Source organism: Empidonax traillii, unplaced genomic scaffold (genome assembly GCF_003031625.1).
Source record: "Empidonax traillii isolate 1590-97213 ecotype Southwest subspecies unplaced genomic scaffold, ASM303162v1 scaffold342:size1861417, whole genome shotgun sequence".
In the NCBI taxonomy this organism is placed as follows: domain Eukaryota; kingdom Metazoa; phylum Chordata; class Aves; order Passeriformes; family Tyrannidae; genus Empidonax; species Empidonax traillii.
The window spans coordinates 160,933-180,120 of NW_020955535.1; the positions used below are offsets into that span (position 1 = coordinate 160,933).

General features: G+C 40.9%; 1 protein-coding gene across 1 annotated transcript in view; it reads right to left on the reverse strand.

Annotated features, from left to right (window-relative positions):
- Positions 1–7,157: 7,157 nt before the first annotated feature.
- The window catches only part of KCNK9 (potassium two pore domain channel subfamily K member 9), an 87,521-nt gene continuing 75,490 nt past the window's right edge, over positions 7,158–19,188 (reverse strand). Inside the window, exon 2 of the mRNA XM_027892232.1 lies at positions 7,158–8,491. Within this exon, the coding sequence (XP_027748033.1) occupies positions 7,650–8,491 (842 nt within the window). The 3' untranslated portion in view covers positions 7,158–7,649. The remainder of the gene's footprint in view (positions 8,492–19,188) is intronic.

A 19,188-nucleotide genomic window follows, 5' to 3' on the forward strand; every position in this document is an offset into this window, starting at 1 on the left:
GACAAATTCAGACCCAAACTCCACAAAGGCATTTAAGCACCTATTTAGCTCAGGGAGAATTAAGAACCTCACTGCATATACTGGATCTGAGCTAAAATCCCTTTCCTGGATGCTCCCAGCACCAGCTCCAGTCAGCATGCCAAGATGATGCTTGTCAGTAGGACAGCTGAGCCATGACCCCCATGTCAGTAGTGATATTACCAAATAGGCCTTTTGGAAATCATTTTGTAGAGCTGCAGTTTCAGACTCTGGGAGGCCAAAATCACTTACACAGCCTACTTCAGATAATCTAATTAAATACTGTTATCAGATTAATTATCCTCTGAACAATAATTATGATTAAGGAGCTGCATAGCCACTCTCTGAGGAGAGCCAGCAATAATGAATTAATATTATTTCTCTAAAGGTCAGTTTTGGTGATATTTTGACATGTAGAAACTGTCCAAACACAACCAATACAAAGAGGTTTCTTTGCTATATGGTGACCTCCTGAACCCAGCTGGAGAAGCTTAGCATTTCCCAAGCATTCCTATGGCTTAACATTTCCCACACATTCTGGGGAGATACTACTGAAGGTGGGCAAGGATACCACAGTTCAGGTATTTCAGATCTGCTGCAGGCAATAGGAGGGTTGATGTAACTGCTCTCTTCCACGGAATAGGAGGGGGAAGATGCTCTAGAAGACACAATTTCCCTACTTCCTCTTTGACACCAACACTGGTAAGGTAGCCTCACCAAAAACAATCCACTCTACCATGAACCAACCCTGTCCCATCCTTCCCACACCTCCTGTCACTCCTGCTTGTGAGAATGCTGGCAGACAACTAGAAAACAGACTAAGCCCAGAAGGCCATGGCTCTTCTTTAATCTGAAACCACACCACAGACCTATAATGATTTACAGACAATGAGCCAAACCACTGTGACTCTTCCTGGCCATTCTCCCGATGGCCTTCTCCCAAACAAACACACTCCAAAGTTCTCCTTGCAGCCTGTTGCATTGCATTCCAGCCAGGGAAAAAGTGGATCTCACCCATGCAGGTTTATGCACGTTGCATTTCCTATTTAATTCCCCACATATTGTTTTTAATCAATCTGTAGATTTCTTTTGTCAGTGGTAATTAGAGTGGAACATTTCCTTCCCCAGGGTGTAGTTCTGTAGCATAATGCTTTTCCCTAATAGAGGAGGGGGGAGAGTACAGCATGTGGTGATTTGGGGGTCTGAACACACATCCATGAAATGGCAAGCTAATGAGTTAATGTCTGGGTGGAAAGCAGAGAGGGAATATGGAGAAAGCCAGAGGGTGGCTGTCTGTGAAATGGATCTCTCTTCTAGCCCCAAGTAGAGTGCTCTGGATACAGCAATTACTGCAAGCTGTTCCACAGACCAGACAAACAATGAATCAAAGCCAGGCTAGTGGTATCAGAACTCATGCATGAAGAAGATGCATTACAGAGCATAGTTTCAATTATTATATTTGCCAGCTCCACTTGTGAATTCACCAGCTATGATAAATGTTATCATCCTCTTGTTTGCTCTACATTTCTCAAAGTGAACTGAAAGACAACACATCTTGGAACTGTGAATATTAATTACCAATAAAATTGAAGTATTAATCTTTCCCCCGCCACCCCCTTTTTGTTCCTAGTCTGTCTTGGGTGTTAATGCATGGCAGCACTGTCAGAAAGCAAGGTGAAGGAGAGCTTTGGGATATTTATTAATTACAATATTCACAGAAGGAGAGACAAATGAAGGCTGAAGGCTCCAGGGATAGTATTTCCAGCCTAAAATTAGCAGGCAGCTTTGAATGACTGGATTCCATAACACAAAATCGAGCTGCATAAATCATACAGGTTTACTGTTGTTTTTAGTTCTTATTGCTCTCCCTTAAGTTTAGCAAACATGGTGAGCAGTAGTTGGAGACAATTTCATGGTATCTAATAGTAAATAGAAAATTTTTCAGTTTCAGTAAAAGGGCACAAATCAGGACTCACTGCATTGCACCAAATCATTTGGCTTCAGAGGAGGACCCTGCCACAGTAGGCTTTAGATAAGGAAATAGTTTGCTTATGTCCTACTGAGCTCTTGCACTTGGGAGCACCAGGAGGAGGAAATAGCATCATTAGCACAAAATATCCAAGGGACCAGCACTGCTCAGGAGGGGCTGGCTGAATAAAACCTTGGTTTTGATGGAGATGGCAGCAAAAACCTGACTGGAGAATCAGGAGCTCTGTGAATCTCCTTATCAGCAGCAGTCAGTGGAACACTGTGGTGTCGGCCTGGGCTGAGCAGGGGACAGTCAGTCAGGCTGATTCTACACAGATGAAAGCATAACAGTTCTTCAGCATTACCTCAAAGTGGTTTCAACTGGAAATAAAAAAACTATTTCTGCTGTTGAAAACAATTTCTTTTTTCCCAATTCTCTTTTTGCCTTCCTACTACTTTTTTTTTTTTTTTTTTTTTTTTTTTTTTTTTTTTTTTTTTTTTTTTTTTTTTTTTTTTTTTTTTTTTTTTTTTTTTTTTTTTTTTTTTTTTTTTTTTTTTTTTTTTTTTTTTTTTTTTTTTTTTTTTTTTTTTTTTTTTTTTTTTTTTTTTTTTTTTTTTTTTTTTTGTGAATGTTCCTTTGCCATATTCATTAAATGCATCTTAAATAACTGAAAACTGCATTTTGGCAAAGGGCTCCATCAGTTTTTCATGGTTTTAATTCAGCTTCTGAGCTCAGTTTAACTAGCATAAGAGTCCCAGGGCACCTGCCATCTGTAATCAATTTCTCTGTGTCCAGTGTCATTATTCCATTTGTTTCAGTTTTGGTGTATAGTTATGATGACTAATCCTTTTCAAATGCTTTATCTTACTGAAGTTCCCAAAATAAAGTTCTATATCAGAGTTAGATGACAGGCAGACTGGTCAGAAAGGCAATATTTCCTTTTTCAGTTCTGTGAGTGTTACATGTCTCTGGCTGATGGAAGTAGCAGTTGTGTGATTCTCGTTGTAATTTGTGCAATACTCCAGGCAGTAATAGGGTCTTGCTGAAATATGCATGAAAAAGTCCATAACATTAGTGTAATGGACACACTCCAACACATCTCTCTCATCTGGCTTCCTCATAAAGATTTTCAATGACTGTCTTAATTAGATCCTAATATGAACAGGAATATTACATAAACTTAAATGAGGACATAAACTTCAGCTAAAAGCTACTTCCACCCAAGCCCCTGCCCTCTGGTCTGAACACACCAAATAGCTCTGGAACATTTTCGTTCTCCACCTTGGTTCCACTGACTGCTCTTTTTTTTTAAGTTTTCAGCAACAAAGCAAGCTTTTTTTTTTTTTTCCTGTGGTAAAAACTTTCAAATCTATCAGAGAAAACAAGGAATTACTTTGCTTAGGTCTGATTCACAATAACGTTGATTATTGCCCTGGCATTTCATTGATCAAACCACTAGGAAACTAATGAGAAAATGTACAATACAGTAGATTAACTTGGTTACTTCCCTCTTTTCTTTTTTTTCCTTTTTTCTATAATGTCTACTTTGTCCTAATGATCCATTACAGAGGTGTTCAAACAGAAGGCTATTTCTGAAGGTCACTGTACATTTCTCCATTCATTACCTAGAAGCTATTTTGGACTCTTGAAGTAACATCCACATACACTTTCTTAGCTGTCCCTGTTACAGTCATCCCTGTAAAGCAGACACACGTACAAAGTTCTGGCAAAGCAGTGCCAGTTAGAACAGTCAGGATCTCCCTCACACAGTAACAAAGACCAAGTGGAGACTTGTGCCTGCATTGTTCTGTTAAGTTTCCTCTTTCCTTCTCATATCACAGCATGCTCAGTCAAAGCTATTTTGGTGCTTCACTGATCAAACTGATTTTTTCCTTTGATGATAATATGAAATATGATAGGATAATAGCGTTGTTATATAATCAAAGTCGACAGCAGGGAGCTAAATTTGTGTTGTTTTGATGAAGAGCACATTAGTGTGACATAAATAGACTAATCTGATTTATTATTATTATTTCTAATGCTTAATAATAGGGAAGTGTAGGGGAAATGAGACTCTGGGGAATGAGAGTGCATCACAAAGTGATAGCAGACATCAGGATGTCTAGTCATAAGCAGCACCACTACTACCTGCTTCTAGCTTAATTTCAAAAGAGTGAGTAGCGAGCAAGAGAAGTTGTTCTCAAAGAAATAATGTCTTAAATGGAATAAAACAAATCATGTACTAGAGAAAATATTCTGTGAAAAGCAGTGCTGTGGGAAGAAAACTTGTTCATACAGGGCAACAAGAAGTCACAGATGGAATTGACAGAAGTCAGCTCACCTTTCACTGACTGACTTTTCATGTCTAACTGAAAAGCTGGGATTAACCTGGGACAAAAGCTTCCCTTTCATGATCATGTCTGTTCCAGTTCCAGACAGCCCACATCAGTATTCACACATCAGTCAAGAACCACGAAAATGACTAAAGAGAGAGGCATATTTTGCCTGTTGTACTGATGTCTACAGTATGATGTCTACCGAGTTCCTGTGCCTCTGGCTGCTCACAAAGCAAAGTCCTGAAGGCATCTCCTTGCAAAGGAAAGAGTTTCCATGCCACTTCAAAATCCCATGTGTAACAAAAACACAGATTGGACAGAACTCCGGGCTCTTCAGTCAGAAAATAAAAGTAAAAAACCATTTGAAAATCCCAAGGAATGCAGATACATTCAAGCAAAACACTTTCCCACATACACACTCATAGATTTTAGGCTTATAAGTATGGCTATGGACATCTACTCTGGCTTCTTCATAGCAACATACTCAGATTTCTTCAACTACTTCTATAAACTTCAACTAAGCTGAAGCAGAGCTATTATAAAGCCACTGAGTTTTAATGCAAAGACTCTAAGTGGCAGATAACCCATGACATGCTGAGGTAAGATTCTCCCCTCGTTAAATACCTCATGTATTAGAATTATTCTTCATATGTGGTTCGAGGGGGAAGATTTAGTAACAAATCAAATAGTGTATGTGAAGTTTTGAACTTCTCCAGGTCAACATGATTTACAGGACATTTAAAGATTATTTTTATATGCATCAGAATAGTAATTTCTTCTTAAAGGAAAAGAGAAAAATGGTTAACCAATGTTTTATAAGATGAAATTGCTTTTTTCTGTTTAAAGTTTTTATTAAAAGTCCTGTTACAAAAATTCTCCTTTGCCAGGCAGACAGAATTCCACCTGACACATGATATAGATGTGTAACTTCCAGGCATATGTTTTCTTATCTCCATAGCAGCAAAAGAGATCTGCATTTATTTGTACTTCAGGGATGACACAGGCAAAGATGAAGCGAGTGAATTTGGAGAGCACTGTGAACCCCATGGGCTACTCTCACAGGAACCAACTTCTAGGTGGCAAACACTAGAGGGGGTTTAACACATCCTGAAACTGCTTTTTAGGTATGTTTGCCTCAATCCTTTTGCCATCAGCATTTGCCTTAGGAGACAGTACTGGCAGCACAGAATTAATGCCCCCAGCAGGCCCCACACATTACTCTGAGAAAGTCCATCCTCATCCATCCTCATTAAGAATCCCAAGTTGTTTCTCCACTAACCTTAACGGAGGATTTCATGTCACAGCAATTTCTAAGCCCAAAAGAAGCTACATAGGGGAGTCAAAGTCACTGATAACTTGCTTTTCATTTACTTGTTGAAAGGCAGACGTGGAGAACATGAACATATTTGATAGTTAATAATTTAAAACCAAGTAGAAGAGAACAGAGGAGGAATGACATTCCTTATTTCTCCCTATTAATGCTCTTTATAGACACCTCTTTGAAAGGATATCAACATCCATCAGCACACAGAGCTCAGAGCTGTGCACATACCATCTAGTTTTAAGGGTAAAAAAAGGATTATTGCTTTTACACTGAGAGCACAAAATGGTAGAATCAGCAGGAGGTGATTAGTGCCAAAAAGAGATGGGATTTGTATGGCAAATTAACACGGAAAGCAATTCAAAAGAGAGAATTAGATCAGAGACAAAGGTGCAAGTTTATAAAACTCCCAGTCCTACACTTGCAAAATCAAAGATAAATCTCCAAAAGCACTAAATCCCATGTAATCATTGCAAATTCCTATTGTCTTAAAGGGGAGCTGGATTAGGCCTCTAATTCAGTTCTGTAAAGTCTGTTTGGTCCAGATGAACAACTGAGAGATGGACAATGTCCAAGGAACAGCTCTACAACGTGGTCTCAGCATCCTCCACCACAACTTGCCAAGGCAACCACTCCCACTGCTGCCCTCCAAACACTGGAGTAAAGCTATTTTTGCCCATTGCTGCTAAATGCATTTTGCCTTTGCCTAGCAAAAAAAGCAATATCACATCTGATCTCACAAGTTCCCAGTGAGCCAAACACAAGATACTGTCCCTTGAATTCTTCCTGAGACCAACAAAGGCTTTCCATTATTTACAAATCAAAAGCATTTAGAGACAATCATCTTTAGTTTTTATTTAAAACAAGGAATGCCCTGTCACTATTATATAAGAAAAAATATACATCCTCCTATTTATACCCATCTTAACCGAGCATTCCAAAAAAATATAATTCCTATTCATGCAGGTAATTGCTGCACAAAATAATAATAATAATAATAATAATAATAATAATAATAATAATAATAATAATAATAATAATAATAATAATAATAATAATAATAATAATAATAATAATAATAATTTATGAATAAAATTAAAATAACAAAATACACTCTTTTGTTCCAACAATTCTCCCAATTTATCTTAAAAATTCCACTTGCAAATTGTTGGAACAGTTGAAAATTATAAAATTAAATATAGTTAAATCAATAGGATTATTTGCTTTTGATTATTAATTCCATTGCTAGTTTTTCTTGTGTTTTTTATTATGCATACCAGTTTTACAAAGTGCATGCTTTATTTTTTTTTTTAATTTTGAACTGGCAAGCTAAAATGATCCATCTTTTCCTGCCTTTTTTAAATGTTAATACAATCTAAAATCTAGCATTAAAAAATTTATCATGATACACCTGGTATATTGACTGCTTATGGCGCATGCTTGTCTTGGCAAAAAAAAAAAATCCCAAAAACAAATTGGCTCCCCTCCCGCCCTCCCCATTCCTTTTGGAAGCAATCTAAAAAGCAGGCTGGAACACAATTGCTTCGAGGGCAAAAAAAAAAAAAAAAAATAAAAATAATACCTGATGCTTTAATTTTTTGTCACATGGCACTAGTTGTGGAATTGCACACGCGCACACACACGCACACACACCCCTGACACACACGCAAAGCACACACCCACGCTGCAACCTGCTCGTGAGGAAAAAAAGTTTGTTAGGTCAGGAGTGCCAGTGGCACATGAAGGCTCCCAGCTGTGTGTGCAACTTTGGATTTGGTACCCACTTCACGTCACCTTGAATCCTCTGACATCCACCGAGGGGGTAATGTAAGGCATACTTTGCTGGAACAGTAATAATCCATGCTTCATGCTCAAGAGCTGAGTCTCAGAGGAGGACTGGCTTGCTCTACTCCCTTTGGCCTCACTCTGCCTCACTCAAGGAACAAAAAACCCGAAACAGAGAAGAACTGGGGAAAACAAGGAAAGCAAAAGAAGACAAATCCCTTTAAATGGACTTTCGCCGTTTCATCAGCCTGTGGTTATCTGTAAAGCTGTGCAACCCAGGTGAGATGGAGCTGACAGGAGATGGGAAAAGGCTGTTTTTTAATGTGCTTGGCGAGATCTCCTCTATCTTGTAAGAGATGGAGTGAAAGTACTGGGGGTTCAGCTTTGAGCTGAAAGAATTTTGGTGGGACACCACCCGGCTGGTGTACTCGTGGGACCTGTAACACATGCAGGAACAAACTGACTGAAGGTCTGTTACTTCGGCCTTGTACCGTGGCCGACCGTGCTGGGAGTCCTCTTGGATGTGGATAATCATGCTGTTGCGGTTCCCTGCCAGGGACGCCCGTTCCTCGGCATCCCGCCTCTCATCCTCACTGTTCATGGTCAAGAACCTGAGAACAACCAGATTTAGAAATGCCCCAATGACTGTCAACCCCACTAGAATGTACATAAAGCTAAAAGCCACGTAGAGAGGCTTCTTTTGAAGGGCCCCTTTGGTCTGCAGGGCCACATAGTCTCCAAACCCTATCGTAGTCAATGTTATAAAGCAGTAATAGTAAGCATGGAAAAAGCTCCATTCCTCGTACTGGGAAAAGGCTGCTGCTCCAATGCAGAGTGTCCCCATGCAGGAGAAGAAACCCACAGTGACCATGTTTTCCATGGAGACCTCGGTGCTCCTCATCCCACAGCACTTTTTGATGCGTTTCAAGAGGTACTTGACGAAGGTGTTCATGCGCTCGCCCAGGCTCTGGAACATGACGAGTGTCAGTGGGATCCCCAGGACCGCGTAGAACATGCAAAAGGCCTTCCCTGCGTCCGTCCCTGGGGCAGCATGTCCGTAACCTGGGAGGGGGGATGAAAACACAGCACAGTCAGCAAGGCAGGTGATGACCACAGTTCCCCCTTCACGCAAGCCACATGAATCACAGAGGCTCTGATGCCGCAGCCAGGCATCACGTGCAATACTGGAAACTTTGGAATTAGATGGACTTTCCCACAGCGTTTTTGAGAGTAGTCCCTGTCCCAAAACCAGACTACATTGATGGCATCCAAGTTCTGTGTCTGCTGATAGTGTGGAGTTACAACATCCACAGATGCACAAACCAAATAAATTCCTTTTCAAACTCTTCCATACTGAATAAGCCTTTCTCCTTGACACCTTATGAAAGTCATTGCTGGAACACCATAGGAATTTAGGGATTTAATGTTTTTTTCTGTCTTTCATTACTGAAGAATAAACAACTTATCAGCTTGTTCCATAGTTTTGCAGCTTCAACAGAATTGCAAAGGCAATTTCATCAGGATGTTAAACTAATCCAGGAAAGAGGATGTACCACATTTCACAACATAGGTTACTGATAACAAAATCATAGCTAAGCCTTTATTCTAAAAGAAACCATAAGTGGAGGTCTGTTTTGAAAGTATAATTTCACTTTTTCACATCACACTGCTTTAAAAGTCTACATTTCCTATAGCTGAGATTCTAAGGAATGGTACCAAAATCTCCAAAATGGGATGGCTAGGACCCACCTGGCCATGTGGGTATCACTATCTAGATTCCCTTTAAAGTCAGTGAGTACAAATAATTTATTTCACAAAGGCAGCTCCTCTCATGTACACAGAGGTGTCTAAAACAGTCAATAAGTTATTCTCAGTAGACAACTATTTCTCTACAATCATTATAACAGAAATCTTGGGACAAAACTCAGTTTAAGATTAATATATCCAATATATTATATTTGCTGCTCTGAATTTGTCTAATCCTTTTTTGAAACTGTTGACACTGCACACCTCCTCAGTCTCCTGTGGCAACAAATTCCAGAAGTTCACTATCTGCTATGTAAAAAAGGTACTTTATCATTTCAAGCAGATCTCCTTGTTTCAGCTAGTGCCCCTTAGTTCCAGGACTGCAGTTCTACATCTACCTTATCTACTCCCTTCATGGCTTCAGCTAAACTCAGCTTTATCTCTGCTTTCAGTTTTTTCCTGTCTGAACTGAAGACACAGCTGTTTCAACTCATACAGCAGAAGTCACATTCCCTCGAACATTTCAATGTCCTTGTCTGGATCTTCCAGAGCTCTACCACATCATTTTTGAGTCAAGGAACCAGAACTCTGCATACCTCTCATGATGTGGATGCACCACAGAGTCTGCAGTTTTAACTAGAACTAAAACTTGAACACGAGGTAACCTTCAAAACGTACAGCAACAGGGGACAAGGAGAATAAAACAAGAAAGCCAGACAAGGATTCCCTCCAAAAAGCAACAGGTATTTCCATAGCTCAGTCGCTAGTTGTTGACAGACGGCTGGGATGTAAAAACGAATTTACAAAAGAAGCACACAACCCAAATAGGAGGTTCTTTTTTCAGGTTACAAAAGTAAGAGATTCACCTGTTATATTGAGCCAGGTACTCTGTTCATCATGAAAAGCAGTTTCCAAATTACCTGGAAAGGGAAGTGTCTTCAATAGATTGATGATGGGTTAGTTCTACCTGACTGTCCCTCAATAAAGCCCATAATTGCCTCTCATTACTAAGATCAGCTTTCGAACTACAGGGGTGTTAATTAAACCAGGAACATCTTCCCATTTTATAGCTTTAGTTACAGATGATAAAGAGAAGGAAAGCTTCAGAAAATGTGATTTTCCAGATGGCTGCAGAGATAGCAGTTGGTGGAAACAAGTTTCACTTTGAGTTCTAAAAAAATGATTGGGGTGAAAAAAGATTTCTTTTGATATCACTATATCCTTCTCATTAAAGATATCCCCAGAGACACTTTAGGGAGATTATAAAACATTAATATTATGTACTTACACACTATCTTACAGTTGAATTTCTAAGATTTGTCACAGACTTTGTAATTATATATCCCATAAGATAGGAATATATCCATATCCCTGTTTTACAGATAGGGAAGCACAGACACCAGCAGGCTTTAATTTCCCTCCAATTCACATAGGTAGATAGAACATCCAGAAATTTTTATTTCTATTCTGCCCCAAGTCATTCTCACTTTCCCCAGTATCAGATAAATGTCTTTTTTACTGTTTTCTCACCATGAATCTGGGGTGAAGAAAGGACTTTATTCATGAAGCTGGTATAAGACTTTACAAATAGATTCATGTAAGAGGATCAGAGTCACATATTTCTCCTGTACAACACAGTTTTAAGGAATAGGCACCTTATTCATTGCCTTCAACCCTTTGAAATAAGGGAAAACAAGGGGAAATACACCAAAGAAAGACTTAACTCTCCATTACATAAGCGTTACAGAACCTATCCAGCAATATACAGAGTAACTCATGGAAAGCAAACTGCAGCAGAGAATGCCCTCTGAAACTCAGTAAATTTCAACTCTAGAACAAACCACTGTCTTCTTAACATCAGAAACTGCCTCTGGGAAAAATGGGAAGGCTGGTAATTGCCAGAGGAAGAGGGGCACGAGGGATCATTAACGCTGGGACAGGACACAGTTCATGGGGTCGGTCTCCAAGTAGTTGGGTTTTACCTGCATCAAGTAAAGGCAGAAGCAGAAGCAACTGCCTTGGAAGCAGATTCCAGCTACCTAAATTCATCCTAATTTCCTCTACATGAACGCCCCTGCCCTTTAGCAGAGTATAAAGAGATGACTCTGTGTCATCCATAAGAAACACGAGGTTTAAAGAGAAATGGAAAGGTTAAGTATGACACTGGCTTTCCTTTCTCTTCTTTGGTGAAGAAGAAAGATTGAACAGAAGACCTTAGAAGTGAGTATAGGAAATGCAGCCCCTGACAGGCCATGGAACTAACAGTGAGAAAGATATGGAGTTTTTGTTGAACCACACTTAGGTAAATATTGTCTGTACTACTCTAGTAAGAGTTTACTGAGGTTCCCACAGTACAGCAGTGTGACCACAGCAGGCAGGTTTGTCTGATATTTAATGAGATGTAATTTGAATGATCAAGGAGAGACTAAATAACTCTCATCTTGATTGGAGGCAATGTCATCAGTTCTCTCTCTGTCTTTTATAACCCCTCGCAGCTGCTTAGGCTTTCATGACAGAGCTCATCTGGGTTGGCACCTTGAAGAATAGCTCGCCAAGGAGAAATGTTGTGTCTCAGAGTGTTACTCCAGTTCTGGACTGTGGAGCACCAATACATCACAAAAGTCATCTCCTCCCAGTCATGGAATGACTGGGATACAGAAATCAAGCAGAACTATAGGAAGGTGTAGGCAAGGGAGGAAAAGAATCAGACTGTAAGGGCTGACATCAAATGTGTACTCTGTTGGGGTCTTCCCTGCCTTTGATTTTTGCAGGCCTTGTCCATTCTCTGATGGGAAACTCTCAAAGACTCTGTTCATCTACATGTGATTCTAGAAGAAAAAAGGAATATTATTCACTTGTTTGCCAGAGTATAGCCATGGAAGTCTGAGGAAAACCCATTCAGCCTTTTTCAGAGCTTATTTTTCCATGGTGCCTTTCAGACAAGACACAGAGTGAAACTCCTCATTACAATCTCCATGAGGTCCATTTGCAGGGACTACCCCCACACCTTTCTCTTGCTTGTAAAGGGACATTGTGCTGGGGAACCAGCTCACTTACCAAAATGTGCAGAGGAGAACAGCACACAGTTACCCTGAATTTAACACTGACCACAAGTAGATGGCTGAGGAAGACTATAAGAATAATATACATACAAGTGATTTTTTTCCCCAAGAATTCATATACCCAGCTTCATTATTTGGTGCTCAGGGATATCCTAAGCCAGACAGTGTTTGGTTGGTTTCATTAACACACCATGGATTTGTCTTCCATGAGCTTGGGCATTGCCTCTTCAATGTGTGTGAAATTCCTGCACCTGCAGCATCCTGTGGCAAGAAGGTTCATAGATCAGCCATGTGTTCTTTAAAACAATGGCCATTGCTTCTTTACTTCTCTTTCATTACTATCAACTGATTGGTAATGGTATCTCCTCTATGGAAGAGATCAGGAACAATCATTCCCTATTCCCTTTCTTTGTGCCACTCATGATTTTATGGACATTTTATCAAAAAAAATGCTGTGTTGCATTCAGGCCCTAAGCAAGTATCCCTGGCACTCTGTGGCCTCATGTGGACAGACCAACTTGCTTAGATCTGCATCAATGATCTTTGCACCAAATTCAGCTGCAGGGTACAGACAGGCCTGCAACATCTGCCTTGTCCTCCAACACAAATTCTCTGGAATAACACTCTGCTTCTGGGGCAAAAAGGGTCTTGATAAACAATTTCATGCTATTGCAATGATGTAAACTGCTGAGAATAACTAAATCCATAACAAAAATAAAACATAATGGGAAAAAATTCTGAATACTTTCAGAGTGTTGCATCTACACAGTAACCATCTCCAGCACTGCAAGGCAGTATCTACTCTAGAAAACTAAACTGGCCTCAAGTTCTACCAGGGGAGGTTAGATTAGATACCAGAAAAAAAATACTTCATGGAAAAGGGTGTAAAGCATTGGAACAGATTGCCCAGGAAAGTGGTGGAATGTGGATGTGGCATTTGAGGATATGGTTTAAAGGTGAACACAATGGTGGTGCTGAGTTGACAGTTGGACTTCATGGTTTTAAGCGCCTTTTCCAGCCTTAACAATTCTACCATTCTGAGGATGAATTCTACCACCAACCCACGATGCCTCACTCTTAAATCATCAGCACAGTTCCCATTATGGCTTCACCCTGGAATAACCAGCACAGTCCCAGACAAAGTCCATGTCTAATTCACCCATGGAGGTTGACACTGGCCGGGGACAACTGCAACTAAGCACCATGCTGGGGCAGTACATGTGTTCAGTTGTCACTGGCCTTCTCCATGACATCTCTGTTTGCCTCTGTGTCTTACAAAACACAGATCCTGCTCTGCTTAGCAGCATAGATGGAGCCTGAGTGGGTTTTCTGAGTGTTTATCTACACTGAGCTCTGTCAGGGATTGAGAGATGTTTGTTTCTAAATGTGCACTGGTGCTAGGCAAAATACATAGTCAGTGTTAAAAAATAAAAATTAAAAGTGGCAGTGGTAAGTTAGTTATAGGTCACACTCAGGCCAGTGTGTAGCTGCAGAGCAGCCAAGCCTCATTCACATTCACATTCAATGTACAACAGGTCTTAGATGTCTTGAATCTCAGAGCAGTGCTCTGCGTTATTCATGAGGGATGCTTTATTTCTCTTCGGAGGAGGTTTCTCCCCTCATTTATCTACGCATCATTCATCCCTGTGATGGACATTTAGGCCGGGTTGTCTCTGACAACAGTCTCCGGAAAGAAATTAACTTCTCGATCCCTGTGACTCAAATCCTTCTTACTCATGCTGGCAGCAGCCCTGGCTGGGAGATAATGAAGAGAGGATAATGGCACCTGTTATTTAGATGGGCAAGAGTAATTCAGATTAAAACATCTTTCTGATGTCACACACTTCACTTCAGAGGTTCGTCTACGTCAGAGAAACCGCCACAAAGATCAGAGCTGTCTCTCTGCTGGATTTGCTGCTTGTGCTTTCAGAGAGAAGAAACAACATGGCCTTTGTGGTGCAGATGAAAGAGATTTCAGTAAGGATCAGGGAAATACTTCATCTAACAAACTGGTAGTAACTCATTTACCAGGACAATGGCTTTCTCCTCTAAGGAAACCAAGAGTGCATCACGGATGCTGCTGTTACCAGGGTGAAAGCTGCTGTGTAACTACACCACCTGTCTCCTGGCACATGAGCAATGCTGACTGCTCCATCTTCTCTCTCCCACATGTCTAGTCTCTCCCTAGATCCTGATGCCTTTTTCCTCAATCATCTCCAGGATCTTCTATTTCTTTCATTGCCTTGTCGGTTGATTTCACTGCAGCACATCAGCTGAACAACCTGTCTTAGTTTTGCACATCCCCTTCCATCCTCAAAGACATCCTCCCCTTCCATGCTCAGTAGACACTCTCTAATGTCAGGAAAAAGCATGGCTCATGGCTCCCTACAGGAATACAAGGCAATACAGAATAATATCACCCCTTGATGTGAAGACAGGGATATCATGGGAGAGGAAAAATGGTGTGCCCAGGTGCAACCTCAAATCCTAAATCCCTCAACAAGGCCAGCACAGCCTCTCATCCTGCTTCATCTGCAGCCACCACACATTATCTCCTTCCTTATGGAACCTGAACATCCCTTTCTGGAGCATCAGTCATGGCAATTTTTCCCCTTAGTTTCTCTTCCAGACACCCCAAGTTGCAGTAAACACCAACATGATGAATGCTGTGCATCACCCAAACTGCCTGTTGGCATAAATTCCCACCCCTGACCACCATGAGGTGTGGCTAAAGCATGTCCCATTGGAAGATTCAATCATAGGAAAAGTACCAAGAGTGCTTGGACAACTGCTTAAGAACACAGCCCTGAATTCTTACAGCCTTGCTGGAGCAAGAACTGAGGCTGCCTGGTGTGCCAGCTTTTTGTGTAGTCATCTTGGGGGTGTAGCTTGGGAAGACAGTATGTTTCCCACACATCTTCAATTATAGGGATCCAAAGGCAGCAATTTAGTGGAACATGGCCATGTTCATTTCTGATTCAGGGTATAAGCTGGGACTTCAGTTTTGGCTGGTTTCAGCTGGGGATCACACACAATACGGTCAGGCATTCCCTGCAAGGAGTTGACCCCCTCAAGGAGATTTTCTTTGGATTCTCAGAGGCAAATAATGTGTCCCAGTCCCAGTGAGGCTCTCAGTAAGGTCGTGTTCATGGGACATGTTGTAGAACTGTGATTCAGAAGTTCTCAGACTGCTTAGACTGAGGTTTCCTCCTCCTTCCCCACCTGGACTTCACTGCTAACATGTACAGGGAATGGCCTCTCCTCCTCCCTGTTGGATGCCTACCTGGGGAGGTGAGGACACAAATCTACTCAGTTCAGTGAAGCAGAGTAGTTTGAAGTGCTGCTTATTCAGTCACAGACCTGTCAGAGGCTTGTGCCCAGGCAGTTCCACACTCCCCCAAGTGAGGAGACCTGGGGACTCCTTTGCTTCCCCCGGAAAATATCTTGCATTCCTCCTGAACTTAGAGCCCCCAAGAGAACAAAGCTCCTCAATTTTGAGACCTATTACTTCTGCCCAATGCAAAAAACATAGATCTGGTCACAACATTTGGCTCTTTCAGATACCCACTGAATTATGGCGCTAAGGAATACATTTACAAGTTTAAATCAAGACATAAAAAAAACTTTTCTGTTTTTTAATTAGTTCTGGGGTTTTTCTCATTTCTCAGTAAGGATGAGCCATCTATATTTATATCTCTGTCCGTCTGTCTTTCCTCCACAATAGCTTTGAAGCTGCTCACCAATTTCCACCACTTAGAAGAAGCTGTAATGTGAACTTGATAGTGATCTGTTCTGCTGGGGCTGCCATCTGGCCAATCTGTGAATACACATAAAAGGGCCTAAAAATCCACACACACATAGTGCAGACTCAGCTACAATATGATCAGCTATTCCTCTGGACAGTTACAGGAAGGAAACAGGAGCTGGAAGCCCTGCAAGATGGGGTGGGATGTAGAGGCATGGGAGAGAACTGCAGAAATAAGATGTCTCTACCTCCTTATAAAACATTGGAATACATATCAGCCTACAAGGATGAAGATGCAAATCAGGGTAAAGAGAACTGGGAGATGTTTTGAAGTTCCCAGGAAACCAGGTTTGACTACTGCTGTTGCTCAAGGAATGACGTGTTTCTAGTAAAAGACAGAATTCAAAACTCCTTGCTTTAAAAAAATCAAAATATTGGAGACTTCTGTGTTTGCCCGTGTTTGTTGTCTTCTTTCTTTTGCACATGAACATTTCCCCCTTTTTTTCCTTCCTGTGTAAAATTTACACTATAAAGAGTTTTACTAAAAATGGTAAATGCGGGGAAAGTGGAAATCTTCAAATGGCCACATGAAATCACAATATTCCTATTCATCTATATGACACAAAAGACTTAATTGTCTCAAACCTCCTCTTGTTGAACTTTACTGCTTAGATAGGAAATATCTGCAATCTCTGGCAATTCTTTTGAATAAGGTGACAGAGCATGTGAAGTAATTTCCACCTGGTGTGCCACCTCCTAGGAAATCCAGGATGCCAAAACTTGCCAGTTCATTTTGTCCAGATATAACATTAACTCTGCTCATCCCTGTGACTTCCTCTGTTTCAGAACAGAGGCTGGAGAGAAGAGGTTCCTCTCCAGCTCTCTGAGGAGACAAGCACTGAAAACAGCAATGATTTAGGATGTGTTTCTGGTGTATCATTTCCTGATTCCTCCCAAAACCAACAGCATCTCTGTGCTGGATTTCCAGTTGGGTAGCCATTGACAGCTGACTTCTGAGTCAATATTTTCCCATGTGCTCTATTTTTGACTGTCCTGCACTCCTTTCCTCCCTTCCCTCCTCTCTGCTTGGTTCTCTGAATCAGAGGACTGACCTGGGGCTCAGATCACATCTAGTCCCAAGACAAATCATGCCCAGAACAAGTTCTCAATCTGAAGAGAATTATAGCAACCACTAGGAAAAGACTTTATCAGGTCATGTTATCCATTCCCAGAGGATGGCATATGATTGTTCCTTACAATATATTCTCCAGGGCTTTGTCCAGTTTTGTTTAAATGATTGAAATAATAGGGTTTCTGCTCTCTCCCTTGGGAAATTATTCCCCAGTCTAGCAGATCCAGCTATTAGGAAGGGGTTTTTTTGATACACAGCCTGTATTTTTCTATGCTGCCTTTTATCACAGTGTTCTTTTATAGCCCTCAATACCACACACCCCATTTCCCTCCATCATTACTCACTCCTTTACACTTCTTGGAGGTAGTCACAGCATCATCCTTTAGTCAACATTAGCTATAAACAGAGTTTTGGGGCAGAGTCCTGCAGCCAGAAAGACAATAGGTGTCTAGATTCAGATTTTGTCTCTGCAGAAACAGCTCCATATGTGATCACTTTTATTGCACTTGTCTGAGATCACTCCTGCTCTCCAGAAACTTTCAGGATCTTTGCTAGAGCTGTGCACAGGCCCTATCCTTGTCTATCCTTGACTAGGGTAGCAGGGTTATCAATTCCCTGGACTGCAAAATATTATCCTTTTTGCATTTGTAGGTGTGACTGGCCATCACTATAACATTATGTCCTCACTGTATGGCAAACTTTTCCGGATGTTTTCATTTCCTTACATCACAAAGGGTCTTTCTATTCCATGGACATAATTGCAGTAGGCATTGTTTTTCTCCTCTATAAATTGCCTTCTTGGGCAATTTTAATAGTCTTCTGTAACTGATTATTGTTGCTCAGAGCCTATTGGCAGTGATTTGAGACCTCTTCATGAGGAGGGAAGATGAAGGACTCACCACCTGCGGAGTTGTCAGGATGATCCAAACAGCCCTCTGAGGGATTAGGGGAAAATTCTTCAGGAAGAAGCACAGGGGCTCACACCTTAACAAAAGGCTGAAAATTAATGGGTTTCTTTTATGCTGTGATGACAGAAAAGGGGCAAGAGAAATTTTTGGTTTCACTTTGTTCAAAAGGTTAGTTATTTTCCAACTACCAGGTCTGAGTCTTCACAGGGTTAAGAGGATTCTGCTCCCAGCTCTCAATCTGACACTGCCAGGGCTTGAGAAGCTGGATCTTAACAAAAACCCTGTTAAACAAATGTTACCAAAGGCCAGCACAGAGCAGAGTGACTGAAATCACTAATGATGTAGCAACCACATCCTCTGAACCTGTGATGTCACTATCCAGTGCAGTTCACAGAGAAATGTTCAGAAATCTGTGTAACATCAGATGCTGTCAGAGCTGGTCTGGCAAAACACAGCACACCCAGCAGGAGACAAAGGCTGATGCTTAGGGGACTGGTTCAGATGTGTTTTCACTCAAGCAAATGTGTTTTGCCTTGTACAGCTCTCCCCTCTATGCAACTAAGACACACAGAAGAGCACGGACACCTTGCCATGAGCTTGCTCACATATCTGTTTCAATTTTGTGCTGTATCTACTGCAGATTTTTCCCACATAGAACTAAAAACTAAGGATATTTTTCAAACTTTTAGAAAATACTAACAGGTCCATGGTATTTTCAGCAGATTCTCCTTTCTGCTAATGAGAAACCAAGACTTTCCTTATCCAAAAGGGCACCTAAAAGAAGGGTTGGTTATTCCCACTGCGCTTAGGTTCAGTCCCTGCTAGAAAAACCTGCCAGCAAATCAATTACAAGACTCGACTTTACTAAAACAGATAAAGTTCTGATCTAGACAAAGTTACACAGATATAAAACTACTTCTTCCAGGGTAGTCTCTGTCTTGGCAGGTCAACAGTAAAGTGAGGAAGAACCAAGAATTCCTCTTCCCTCTCCTTTGCTTGACATTCTCTAACCCTTAATGACCACGTTAGGGAATTAGCTTGATGGACAAAAAATTTCATGCTTCTAAATCTTTGCAATCATAGACTTCTTTATATCATTTACAGTATTTATTGTGCCCTTCTCTGAAGAAAACATCCCCACATATGTCTTCTGAATCTGGCTGGAT